This window comes from Durio zibethinus, chromosome 1 (genome assembly GCF_047325235.1).
Source record: "Durio zibethinus cultivar Kanyao isolate XHJ-2024 chromosome 1, ASM4732523v1, whole genome shotgun sequence".
Classification (NCBI taxonomy): domain Eukaryota; kingdom Viridiplantae; phylum Streptophyta; class Magnoliopsida; order Malvales; family Malvaceae; genus Durio; species Durio zibethinus.
The window spans coordinates 36,433,180-36,446,592 of NC_143162.1; the positions used below are offsets into that span (position 1 = coordinate 36,433,180).

The window sequence follows — 13,413 nt, forward strand, 5'->3', positions numbered from 1 at the left end:
TTGAGATGACAACATTTCATTTCATTTTTTTTTAATGTGTTTTTCTTGAGTCTTTTATATATATATATATATATATAATACATAGAAAATGAAAGAATACATTATTGTAAAGTTGTGTGACTTGTTACCAACCGCAAAATGTTAAATTTTTAATTTTGATAATTATAATTTAATTTTTAATAAAAAAATAAAAAATAGATTATTAGAATTTATAAACATGATTAACATAGCACTGGTTAACATGTTGTTTAGGATATGGTGGGAAGGTGGTTCAGGAAATTATGGTTGAAATGTCCAATTTCTTTATTCAGCACAATCAAGGAAATTTCAAAAGGAATGGTTAGCACAGCAAAGTTGAATATTCAAATCAATCCTGAATGCAACCGATTCAATTCCTCAGTTTGTCGGAATCAAACTTTTTAGATGATTGGAGACCTAAACTTGATGGAATGAGATTTCGATGTCGACATTCTCAGCCGCTTCTGCTAATTTATTGTATAACCTACAAGTATAACCTACTAGTCAGCTTTTCAAACTTTTGGTAAATGATGTATAACAAACAAAATTGTTAAAAATGCAATAATTACCGGACCCTGGTTTAAAATCATTGCTCTCCAGTTGATCCTCCCCATCTCTTCACACGACTTTCTGCTGCTTCAGCCTGCATGTATGAGAAGACTTGGATCAAGGTTTGCTTTGAACTGAACAAACTAAATGAAGAAGAGAAGCATGGTTTAGGGCTTTGGAACAAAGAGAACTGAATGGCAGGGGAAGGGATACTAACTTCCTTGTTCCAGTTGGTAAGTGAAGTGACAACTATCAAGATTAAGGTTTGTAAAACAATGCCTCCAATCATTCCTGACCAAATACCCTGCAACTCAGAAGTTAAAATATACAAAGCACTATCAGGAGAAGGCTTCAGCAAAATATAATCACCAAAAATCATAATTTGATAGACATGGCAAGTTACCATAACCCCAAATCCAAATGTGAATCCAAGGAGTATGCCAGCCGGTAATCCAACAACATAGTAACATCCAATATTGATGTACGCAACAAGAGCTTGCCAACCAGCTCCAATAGCAACACCTTAAGGGACCAAATTGCATAGGAAAAGAAAAAGAATCAACAAAGAGTAACTTCATGCAGTTAATTCAGTGTTTCTGCAAACTTCTTTTTCTTGTTCTTACCAGATAAGACCGGTTGGAGGCTGTTTAAGAGTACCGTAAACCCCAATAATGTAGCTAGCTTGGTTGTTTCTTCGGCAACAGCATTACTGTTGGTGAATAGGTAAGGGAAGTAATCTTTGGTTGCAAACACCACAATCATGCAAACAACTCCTATGCCCACAGATGTAATTGAAACAACTAGCACACCAAATTTTGCAAGCCAAGCGTTTCCAGCTCCTAGTTCATTTGATACTCTCACACTGGCAAGAGCATCAATTGTAAGTTCTCGATTCCAATATGGTTATAAAGCTAAGTGAAGTTTTTTTTCCGGGCACCGAGCGTGTAATAATTTGTATAACAAGGAAATGGAAAACGGGGGACGACCGTACCTTATGGCAGCATTGAACCCAATTGCAATCATGGCATCCCATCCATTTATGTTCATGCTGGAAAAAGTAGAAATGAAAGTTTGAGAAAAGCATTTATATCTAGGGAACCAGAGAGTATTGTCAATTTCATTAAAATTAAATAAAGCACCGAACCAAATGAAAATGATGTCTTTAACCTTTCACTGGACCAACTTGAAGGTAATTACCATTGAAGAAATTTATACCACTGCAAATAACATTATTTGCTCTGTTTCTTCTCATATTCTTGGCAATCAAAACCAAAACTATGCACCGGATTAACCATTGAGTAAGAAGAAATAATCGAACACCTACCAAATAGAAATGGCATCAACTGGTATCAGAGGGTTTGGCAGGCGACCAGTTATAACTACTATCACCATCAAGTACCAAAACTCCAAGCTGCAATTCATTTTCCACAACTGCGTAAGTGTCAAATCTGATACCATTATTTACATACAGCAAAAAGAGAAGGGAGGAATGAAACATGCCATAACATAACAGCAGAAGCCAAAGAAAGCTTGACGAAGCCAAATAGATCCGCAAATGCTAGCCATGAGAATCCACACCAAGCACCATCCGACGTGGTAATAAAAATGTATAGAAACTGTCCAATAACTATGAGCCACCATGATGTATTTAAAGTAATTGCTGCTCCGATTAAGCCCCATCCGAGTTTAAGTATCAGCAGCCAGCTGAAAAAGGCATGTAGCACTAGTACCAGGGCTGATACCCAAGCCATTACCATGACTTTCCTCTGAGCTTGTAAGAACTTCTGTATAGGGAAGTTCATAGCATAAGCAAATAATTGTGGCAGCATCCACACAGCAAACTTACCTGCATCAACAAGTTCAGGTCCTTCAGGATGTTACTAGATCTCATTTTTCCTCGTATTTTTTAAATAGGGTTGATTCTAGATGGATTTTCTGTCAATTTTCTTTTAAGAACATAGCAAAATCCCAACCTGCAGCGTTGGAGATTTCAGTGGTCTCTCCAAATAGTTCAAGAATGGGAGGTGACCAAACGTAGATGGGAACCAATAAACATGCTGTAGTCAATAGAATGACCCATGATCTCTGCATGTACACCCCCAACATCCTTAGCCTACCAGCACCATATGCTTGACCACATAGCGTCTCCAATGCGCTCCCCATTCCTAACTGTGACATTAAAAATGGACACGAAAACTCATTTCTAGAAATTAGCACATATTTGCTAAAACAAGGAGATTTCTTCCAAGTCTTGAGTAACCTTCCTTTTGTTTTGGACTCTTTCCAACTTTTGTAAACCAAAAAAACAAAAGAATCTTATCAAACCAAAAGCAGAAAGCCTGATCCATAGACAGAAATGGCAAAACTTAAGCAGAACAACTTACCATAACACCAAAAGCAAGACCAGCTACAACAGAGTTCTCTACGGACACCGCAGCAAGGTCTAGCTCACTAACAAGGCCAGCAAACGTTTGCGTGAGTGCACCCAATGAATACTGACAAATTGCTGTGAAAATTGCTGGCCCTGCAAGACGCCATAACCTCTTGGACTCATGTCCGAATTCCTTAACCCATCTAACAGGATTTTCTAATTGGTTGTTATCATTGCCATGACCATGAGTGTTGAGAAGTGGAACACTGTCAACAGCCATAGTCGCGTTCTATGAAAGTTTGCACTGCCAGTGAACTACATGAGGGGTCTCTCCCTCTCTCGGGTGTATTTGATCTTTTAAGATAAGAACATTTCGGGATATTAGGATGTTGTTTAAATGGAATTGTCTTCTGAAAAGGTAGATATGGTTTGGGCTTTGGTCGACGATTTGTTTGAAAGGTTGTTAAGGAATTAAATTTGATAGTTTGATAAAATGAAATTAACTGCATTAATATTTGACCCTTTTTTGTTTTCCTTCTTTCAATACGATCCCTTCCAGCTTTTTTCACATTTGTGTCATTCAGGTTATGCATCATTTTTCTTTACGTGAGAATAAAACATAGTCATTAAATAAAAATTTATTATTAAATTAAATTTTGATTCAAATCACTTTTAAATTACATAATTCATGTTCAAATTTTCGATTCGAATTAAATAAAAAATTATTTAATTTTGCACAAGTTTATATAACCTATCAACAAGTAATATGAGAAAATTAAATTTTTTGTTTAGTTTTTTAATTTTCTTTTTACAATTGTTAAAGGGTGATTTTATTTTAGCCAATATTTTTTTTTCGCATAAATCAATTACATTTATTAAAATGTGAATCGAACATCAAATGATAATCATGCATTTTTTAGAAGAAGCAACCTTCGCGCGAAAATAGACTTGTCGTCTTAACGAGGCTCCACATGTTTTCATAGGTTCAAATGGCCGGGCAGGCTGCCCCCAGCTTAGAGCTGATCAGTAAATGCTTGGGTCAATGATTATTTGCAGCGGTCACTGAGAATCTTAACTCCCGCATGAAGGTTTCGGGATGTTGGCCATGAATATGCTGATTATAAGGGGCAAACAATATGTTTCTTTTTTTATTTAAATTAATTGAGAGAATATAAAAAAATAACTTTTTTATGAATTTATTAAACTCATGTAAAAATAAATTAATTTTAATTAATTAAAAAAAAATTATCTCTTAACAAAATAGTGGAGAGCTAAAAAAACAATTATTTTTATTTTAATATGCTTTATTTTTTATTATTTATGAGTCATGCATTATATTAACTAATGATAAATTCATTTGTTGTAAGAAATAAGTAAAATTGTACGTTATTGTGCTTTCATGTCATTGTTACATAATAAAATTTTCACTTTAAATATTTGAGCAACCAAAACTTTGTTTGGTCATTGCACTCGACATAAAAGCAATGGAACTTGTTTTGCTTGTCGGCTAAAAACAAAAGGAAAAAATAAAGGGTAAACTGAGCAGTCTCAATCAATCATGGTGACGTAGTTGTTTGAACTTATTTATGTTGGTAACGAAAACCTTAACTACACGACAATACGCTTGTTTATACAAAAGGTTAACTTCAACCAAACAACTTTATATTATAATTTTATTTTTCTAAAAGATGAATTTTACTTGATGCAATATAAAGTTGACCTAGAAAGAGACAGATTTTGGTGGTATGTAACCTACATTTTCTCAATATTTCATTATGTTCTTGAAGTAATATAATGAATAATTCAGAATTTATATACATATATATAGTATAAAGAAAAAATGGAACGATCTTACCATCATTTTGTTCCAAATAATTTAGGTCAGTAGTTTAGGCAAACCACATGACGCCTGACACATGACACCCGTCGTCAATTATGTGCCTGTTTTCTTTTATTTCAGCTGACAATGAAAAACACAGATGTCTGAATCGTTGGCATTAAAACTGAAATTCACTTACAACCACCCTTATTTTCTTGGTTACAGCCACGTACTTATAATTTCTTCATCTATTAAAAGAGAAAAAATAGTGAGTAAATGTAGTAATTTCCTATATTATTAGTTACTTGTTCTGAATCATCGTGTTTTTTCTGGTCCTTCCATGGGACCAAACAGCTGTCCATGCTTTCTTCCGTAGTCTATGGACCACAGCGGTCCACGGGGCCAATTATTCATAGGAATCAATAGACATAGACAAGCTAATCCGACAGTAGGAAGGCTGGCTGAATCTTAAAATTGTAGTTGACAATCCCTAAAGATTTTTAGAGACTCCAAAGTAGAAACTATGAGGTTCACGCTTGAAACTAAAGGATGTGCAATCCTCCGAAGGAGGTTGGATTCTGATAATTAATACGTAAATAATATACTGTAAAGTATTGATTACAAGAATCGTCCGATAAAGCATATCATCCAAAACAGCACAATCGTTTGCATGATAATTTACATGTTCCAGCTTTTCGTTGATATCGCAGGGCAGCCATGACTAAGATAATCATGGGTCCAAATAAATGACTTCTGCATATATTGAGGCTCGCCGAAACCGCAGCAATTCCTTCATCAACACCCATTCGCCATCCTGGGAAGCAGGTTTAATAGTCAACCGCTCAAGCACAGGTAAATTTGAAAGCAAGAACTTGATGAAATCCATTTCCGATTTCACACCAGAGATGCCTGACACTTTTACCAGTCTCAGATGGGCAAACAGCCAGCTCCAATGATTATCTTTCCAAAAGTTAGTGGATCTTTCTGCAGAAGTTTGTTTCTCGACACGAGCCTAAATGAAACATCAAAATTTTGTAATCACTAACTCACCCCCAAAAAAAGGAATCATTACATGCATAACCTTATTAGATTAACAGTGTAGCTAAAAACACGGTAATATAAAAGATGGGGATATTACTACGTAAACCACCAAAAGAACCAAAGAGGGTAAATAAAACAAAACGCACCAACATTTCCAGCTCTTGAAGATTCGGGCAACTTCTTAGGAGACACAGAGCAGCTTCATTTTCCTCCACATCATCAAAATCAATGCGAATGGATAGATAATTCAGATCAACAAATGGGTTAGGCAACCTGCTTGGCACTTTTCTGATAGCCAAATACTGGAGAGGAAAAATGAAGAACAACAGGATAAATTAAAATCTCAAACAGATAAATTAAGGTGGCACATGTACATTCTCAAGGACTTGAACAAGTATATCGGGATTCAAGAACCATTTACGAAAAAACTTGTAGTACATTTTCTTTGAAATTCCCAGAAGATACTGGTGCTCTACGTATCACTAAATCATTACCTTCAAAAAGTAATTCTGAACCTCCATACTTCGAATATGGGGAAGATTACCAAAGAATCTGAGCAATTTACTAGATTTGTCTCGAGCATAGTTCTCATCATTGTCGACGTTTACATACAAACCAATGGAAACCAGAGCTAAATGGAACGTATTCTGAAAACTAACATCATAAAAATTACCACCATGTCAAAGAATTGCAGATTTGGAGCATCAATGTTAAGATGTGTGACACTAGTTAAGTTCATCAATGTTAATCTCTCAAGCAGAGGGCAGCTAGAAATGAGGTTTTCAAACACATGTTGAGTGATGGTAATGTGCTGAAGATCAAGGCTCCTCAAATTCTTGAAACCTTTGAAAGTGAATGGAGGCTTTAGCAAGCAATTAAATAGCCCCAAATGAATTAAATTCTGGCAATTAAATAAACAAGAAGGTGGCTTGTAGCGCTGGCCCTTCCATATTTCCAGTATGAATTCTTTGATACAGCTCCTTGATATAAAAAGAATCCATCGATCGATGTCAGCGACTCCTAAAAGATCTCGATGAGACAGTTTGAACTTGGGTATTGGACCCTTGCGATGTCAGAGTACATAATCAATGATGTTTCAAGCTTGTTTTTTATGAAAGTTTGGTCTTGGGAAGAGACATTAAGACACTGATAATCAAATACAAGATATGGTATTGTAGCCCATTTGTATCTCCACTTCCTTGACAGAACACTAGTCCTTACTGCATCCCTTATCGGCAAATATGACAAGATTTGATCTGTAACATGTCCTGGTAAGTTAAGAATCTTATCTAGCTCTGCCTCTGTTTTGCTAGGCAATGTTGGTGGCTCTCTTTGCTTCTGAAATACTCATAAGGAACAAAACAAGCAAGTTAATGAAATAATAAATATAGCAGTTAATACTTATAAAATATTGGAGTTTCAAACACAAACATAACTATACAACCGTAAGTGAATATATTCCATTAGTAGGCAATGTCACCATATGCGGTTTCCCAAGCACAAATGCACAAAACCGTTGTGAGTCTTCCTTTTTTATTTTTTTATTTTTTTATTTTTTGCAAAAAAGACAAACACTATGGTACTTTAAAAAATGCAATATCTATAAAAGAACTTGAATAAATTTAATTCATTAATTTAAGAACATAAAATCCTGAGTTCAATACATGGAAACAGAACAGCTAGAGGAACCCACTTTATTTTTCTGGCATTTCACCACATTATTGAAAAGCAAAAAAAAAAAAAGCTGACATATATATACAACAAAAAGCACTTACATTTACCATTCTCATTCTGTATAAGGGATTTCCAGGCAATGCTTTTCAATTCCCCAAAAACATGGTTAAACCATCAAAGCCTTGTTTCAGCTAATCGAGCAGCCGAAATCTGATATATTTAAACACATAAATTTGACTGATATAAATAGTTTTTTCCAAGAGAAATTTATATAATAGGATAAAGCTTACAACTTTATGTAACTTTAAATCAGTGTTCTCCAAAGCAAGCAATCCTTTGACTCTAAAATTATAGGAAAAAAAAGAATTAAATACTGTTTTGGCGTTTAAAATGTCAAAGAAATCAAGAATAATACTTGAAAATTGAAGTATTATTGAAGTAGAAAAAAGGGTACTTTTCAAAAGAAAAAATCTGAAAAAGAATGAGAAAAAATGGGTAATGAAAAAACAAAAAAAAAGGGGGAGGAATCTGTATTTCTTTGCAACTTAAATTAAAATAATGTTCAGATTTTGCTGATATAATAGAAAAAGAGGAATTGGGTATGGAATAAAACAGGAGGAGAAAGGGGAGGATTGGAAGAGGAATATAATAAGAATGAAAGAAGAAAAGGAAGCTCTTTTACCTGAAGAAGAAATAAACAGGAAGTCAGAGCAAATGGGCAGATCGAAGCCTTAAAACCACCCAGTTGGTGTGGGCTATGGGCGGGTGTCATACACGTGCAGCACCATAACGAATGAAAGTTACCTTCGCGGGCTTCAGCCTAGTGAAAGTCTAATGGGTTGGGTTAAGCATAGGGAATCCAAATAAATGAGACAAATATATAAAATCAAAATTTTAAATATAAAGGTTTTATGTATTATATTTAAATTATTCAGTTCAAAATTTTTAGTTTTTTTTATTTTCTGGTTAATTTAACCCAAAACAGCTTCTTGTCTTCTTAAATGAAAAAAAAAAAAAGGAAATCAATTTGAATTCAAATTTTAATTTTAGTGTGAAATGATTATGGATGTCTTCCTTTCAACTACAATACCAACTTTGCAAGAATACCATTGTGGTCAACTACATTTATGACATGGTGATGACAGGAAAAAATTGATTTTTTTTTTTTTTTTACAAATGAGGCAAGTTTAGAGATAAGAAAAAATGGTACATGTGTTAGGGTTTGAATTATAAGTTTTTTTTGGATGTTATCATATAAATTTATTGATTTAAATTCTAAATTAAGAAAAAAGTTATAGACTAATTTGATTTGAAAATTACCCATTGCCAATAAAAAGAGTTACTAGTACTAAACTTAATTTATATACTAGTTTGTAACTTGTAAAGATTGAAAATGAGCATTCCCAATTTCCATGTTCTCCTTTGACAAGTAATTATTTGCCAAGTGCAATGCAAGGCAGCAACCAGATGCGGTTGCCGTAGCAGAGCGGCCTTGCCAATCAATTATTATCCTCAAAATCAATGAATCTAGCAGCTTATAATAAACTAATCTTATGATTAGTATATACACTTACGTACGGTCAGCAAGAAAGTCATAACTCGATGACCCTCGATCATGACTTCGCTTTTTGCCCCAAAAGTTTAATCATACGTTTACTTTTTCATATAGATCTTGCACTCAAAGCTGTGTCACAACATGATTACCGGTGCAACGTCTTCCTATGTATGAACGTAAACAATTATAACTTCCGGTCTTTGTTCTTAGCTACAACAATTTTTCTGATGTTTGTGGGATTCAGAGCCTGCTTTATGTGGCGCTTAGCGGCAGTGCAGCAGTTGATTAACTCAAGATCTCGTGATCCATTGCCAAATTTATTCTAATTCAATGAGCATTCTCGATATCATGTCTTGAAGAAAACTCGAACTTTCATGCTCTTTAGCACCAGATTTTAAGTCTCGCGTGTCTACCATTTTACCTTGTCGTATTCCATGAAAATTATATCTATATAGGGTGATGAATGGAATATATGACAAGTGGAGTGTTGAAGTATTTCTATTAATCGGTCTATGTCGGATTCTCATCCTTCCTTGATCGGCTGCTGTAGCACATATTCTTGTTAAGCTTAGACGTTAAAGTTTAAACTTTAAACATATATATGTTCTTCAATCAAATGGATATCTTTGCAAGGGTTTGCTTGTTAGATATGGTACACTTATATGGTCGTTGTCAACTTTGATTGTAACTTTCATATTGTCAAAAACGCCCAACCTAACTCGTAGAGAAAATTATGGTCTTCAAATTATAGAAGATATACTTATCAGAAGATTTCAGACATTTGACTTTTTTTTCCAAATCTTCACCGCCAAAACCAAAAATTTCTGTATTTATATGTCACACACATCTCATTCTCATAAGGTTTCCAAGTCAATCGAGCTAGCTGTCTCTCTCTCCCTCACACGAATTTTGTTTTTATCCACAGTATTCAGTTTGCTGGCTATGGTAATATCTTAACCAAAAAGGAAAACTATGGGAAATTCCAACACAATCCAAGCTGGCAATGGGTACGTGGAACTTCTTTCTAATTCGATCACCAGTGTCTCTTCTCAGTTCTCCCAAGAAACAATGGGAATCAATGATCAATTATGATTATGTATATGTTTTGCAGAAGAAGATTCAAATATAAGAGAAAACCAGCTGCGGATTCTTTCAACAACCCCACTGGAACTCATGAAGGAATAAAGACAGTAGGGGCGGATAATCTTTGCGACTTCTCAAGAAACTCTGACCTTTGCATTTGCATAATAACTTGGAACATGAATGGACAGGTTGCAAAATATCTAGTGCAAATTCATCTCAACTTGTCTTTCACTTTGCTGATATTTTACCATTGATCATCACTCATTAGTGTATATACTATCCTCCTCTTATAAGGTCTCGTATGAAGATCTGGTCGAGCTGGTTGGGAGCAACCGTAGGTTTGATCTACTTGTGGTTGGTTTGCAAGAGGTGCCTCGAGACAACCTTACGCGATTGTTGCAGGATGCTCTTACTGAAACTCACGGGTAAGCAAAACCCTTTCTGTCTCCTTTAGTTTTTATATGTTTTGCCTTGCGCTATTAATGTTTTGACACTTCAGTCAATTCGCAATTTAATCTGCATATCAGGCTATTAGGAAAGGCAATTTTGCAGTCTCTGCAACTATATGTGTTCGGACCAAAGAACTCAGACTTGTTCATCAAAGGTTAGAACCTGTCATTTTTGTATGCAAGTCCATTTTTTTATTTATTTTCAAGACAACAGGAGCCTAGAATGGGGATAACTTTGTTTTCTTGTATACACATAGAACTCAAGGTGGATAAGCATTCTGTCGGAGGCTGTGGAGGAATGTTCAGGAGAAAGAAAGGAGCCGTGGCAATCCGTATCAACTACAAAGGATTCAGAATGGTGTTTATCACTTGCCATCTCTCTGGTAAGGCATGTTTTGTTCAATCATCAGCAACGTTAAAAGACAATTAACTAGCAAATGGAATTTGGACCTAGTTCCCAACAAAATTCATTGATTTGGGTTTACTAGGACATAAGTCCACAAAGTCCTGGCCGCCCATAATTTACTATAAAATTGCGAGACCAAGTTAACATTGTTAAAGCCCATTTAAGACCCCTTAAAGATAGCACTCAAATAATCATTCAAAGCCCTTAAAGAATGGGCCATCGATGATGATTTGATCGATATTGTCCTGTAAGCAGCTCATGCTCGAAATGTAGAACAGAGAAATACACAGTGCAGGCACATATCTGACTCACTCTTTTCCAAGTATTGGAACCCTTACGCCAGGCCCACCCACATCACCATATGGTTAGGAGACCTCAATTACAGGCTTCGAGGCGTCAATACACATCCCGCCAGAAACTTGATACAAAGAAACCTTCACAGAGTCAGTCCATCTTGCTATTTTCTCAACGTCTCTTCCATTAGTTTTCATCATTGCCCTTGCCTGAACTTTTCCGTTTATTTGTTGCCGCAGCTGCTTACAAGCAAAGATCAACTCCTTCAGGAGGCCGAGAGAGGGCAGATTTTCAATGGATATTGTGAGGGAACACTCACATTCAAACCAACCTATAAATATAATATAGGAAGTAGCAACTACGATACAAGTTACAAGGTGATCATAGTACTCTCTGTCACATTCAATCTTTCAAAAGCGATAGATGTGCAACGGATATATATATATATATATATATCTTCCTAATATGATTCTGCATTAATTTTCCTCGTCTCGCCATGTTTCTTGTAACTTTGACAGGTAAGAGTTCCATCATGGACTGATCGAATCCTATTCAAGATCGAAGATCCTGACAACATCAGCGCAAGTTTGCACTGTTACGAATCAATTGATGACATTCATAGTTCTGACCATAAGCCAGTGAGAGCCCACCTTTGTTTCAAAATTAGCAAATCATAGTCACAGCTCTTAGAAAATGTCCATGGCAGGGGGAAAAAGAAATCCCCAGTGCATCTATTTGCTCTTGTAAATTTGCCCTAATATTGCTTCAGGAAACTAATCTATTCTTCTTTCTTTTGAAATTAACAGTAACACTACTGTCAAGCTAGATATTTGACCTTTTGGATCGTTTTTTTTTGTACTTGCGAGGACATTAAAGATAATAAAGAAAACTGATGAATCTGTAATTTGTCCCCTTATATGTGTTCAACTTTCAAGCTTTCATTTCAGCTCTCAATTTCTTGGATAAATCAGGTTACTAAGCCCACAATTCAAGGATGGACAATTTATATATATATATATATATATATATATGATGAGTGACGAAACCTTCAAACTTTTTCATGTAACGCGTTTACAACGCACAAGTAATGGTACATTGAGAAATTAAAGTTAGAAACCAAAACTTTGATTCACATTGAGAATGGTCAACTACTCAAGTACATCTCTAGAAGGCAGCTTAAACTTCTTCCATTTAGGCATATAAAAAAAAAAAGTGTTGGTACCCTCTACCCTTTTCCATTGGTGGAGCCTATGGTTTGAACATTATTTCACAAAACTTCAAACCAAACCAGAAAATAAAAATTAATTTCATATTGAAAAGAGAAATAAACTTGTGAATAGTTTTCAACCAAGCCATTTTTATTGACATTGACTTCTTAACAAATATCGCTTGCAACTCGAACAATAATATAATGTTTTTCTTTTAGTGCACTAGTCTAAAATAAACTTAAATTTTTTTTAATATCATTTTTTAAAGAATAAATATTACCAACTTTATATAATCATTGACCATGGCATTACTCATTTAAGCTAATGCCATTGTAAACCTAATTTAGGGATATGTATTAGTGCTATTAAACCCAAAAGGTTAATTGTTTGATCAAAGATAGAAGTTATACAAACAAATACATATTAATTAACAGAAATTACATATTTATATCTACAAAGTGTCATTAGTAATTTATTTATTTTTATATAAAAGAAGTTGTAATTTATAACTAAAAGAAAAGAAGTTTTAAAATTTTAAATCCTAAATTTAGTAAAAATTATTTTAAAATATATATAAATCAATTAAATTTAAATTTAAATTAATTAATAACTCAATTTAAAAAAAAATTGTAATGACAATTTAATTATATAAAATTTACCCTTTTTTAGGATTTTTTTTTTTATATCAGAAGTGAAGATTAAAGATGCTTAAACTAGAATTCAAACTTTACAATTGGGAACTTTTAGTTTAGCCTTATCTGAATTTGATGTTAATGATAATAAACCCTTAATCATATCCAATTATGTGAAATCCTTATCAAATCACGCGCAAGTGCAACGAACATTTCAAACGCAAATCATATATTATTAAAATATTTTTCAAAGTAACTATAATAAATATATATATATATATATATCCCACAATGTTTCTTAATTGAACTGATCA

The 13,413-nt window shown here is 34.3% G+C and overlaps 2 protein-coding genes and 1 pseudogene across 4 annotated transcripts; 1 reads left to right on the forward strand and 2 right to left on the reverse strand.

The window, feature by feature from the left end:
* Positions 1-279: 279 nt before the first annotated feature.
* Positions 280-3,269, reverse strand: LOC111312665 (MATE efflux family protein). 2 transcript variants are annotated; one of them, XM_022913132.2, is made up of 10 exons: positions 2,952-3,269; positions 2,541-2,736; positions 2,068-2,413; positions 1,892-1,978; positions 1,559-1,615; positions 1,191-1,429; positions 971-1,089; positions 785-871; positions 593-661; positions 280-502 (listed from the first exon to the last, which is right to left on the reverse strand). In XM_022913132.2, exons 1-9 carry the CDS (start codon positions 3,216-3,218, stop codon positions 605-607), a joined length of 1,455 nt encoding a protein of 484 aa, XP_022768867.2. In that variant the 5' UTR covers positions 3,219-3,269; the 3' UTR covers positions 280-502; positions 593-604. The 2 variants fall into 2 exon arrangements, with proteins under 2 accessions (XP_022768867.2, XP_022768866.2); XM_022913131.2 differs by having other exon boundaries at positions 588-661.
* A 2,038-nt stretch (positions 3,270-5,307) lies between these two features.
* LOC111312666 (F-box/FBD/LRR-repeat protein At1g13570-like) lies at positions 5,308-8,131 on the reverse strand (annotated as a pseudogene). Its single transcript, XR_016346285.1, has 4 exons — positions 7,574-8,131; positions 6,293-7,136; positions 5,945-6,100; positions 5,308-5,769 (listed from the first exon to the last, which is right to left on the reverse strand). The product of XR_016346285.1 is annotated as an F-box/FBD/LRR-repeat protein At1g13570-like (transcript).
* A 904-nt stretch (positions 8,132-9,035) lies between these two features.
* On the forward strand, positions 9,036-12,170 carry 5PTASE11 (inositol polyphosphate 5-phosphatase 11). Its single transcript, XM_022910761.2, has 8 exons — positions 9,036-10,034; positions 10,139-10,298; positions 10,405-10,535; positions 10,638-10,714; positions 10,817-10,942; positions 11,221-11,408; positions 11,499-11,636; positions 11,778-12,170. The coding sequence occupies exons 1-8, from the start codon at positions 10,000-10,002 to the stop codon at positions 11,934-11,936; spliced, it is 1,014 nt and encodes a 337-aa protein (XP_022766496.2). The 5' UTR covers positions 9,036-9,999; the 3' UTR covers positions 11,937-12,170.
* Positions 12,171-13,413: the final 1,243 nt, after the last annotated feature.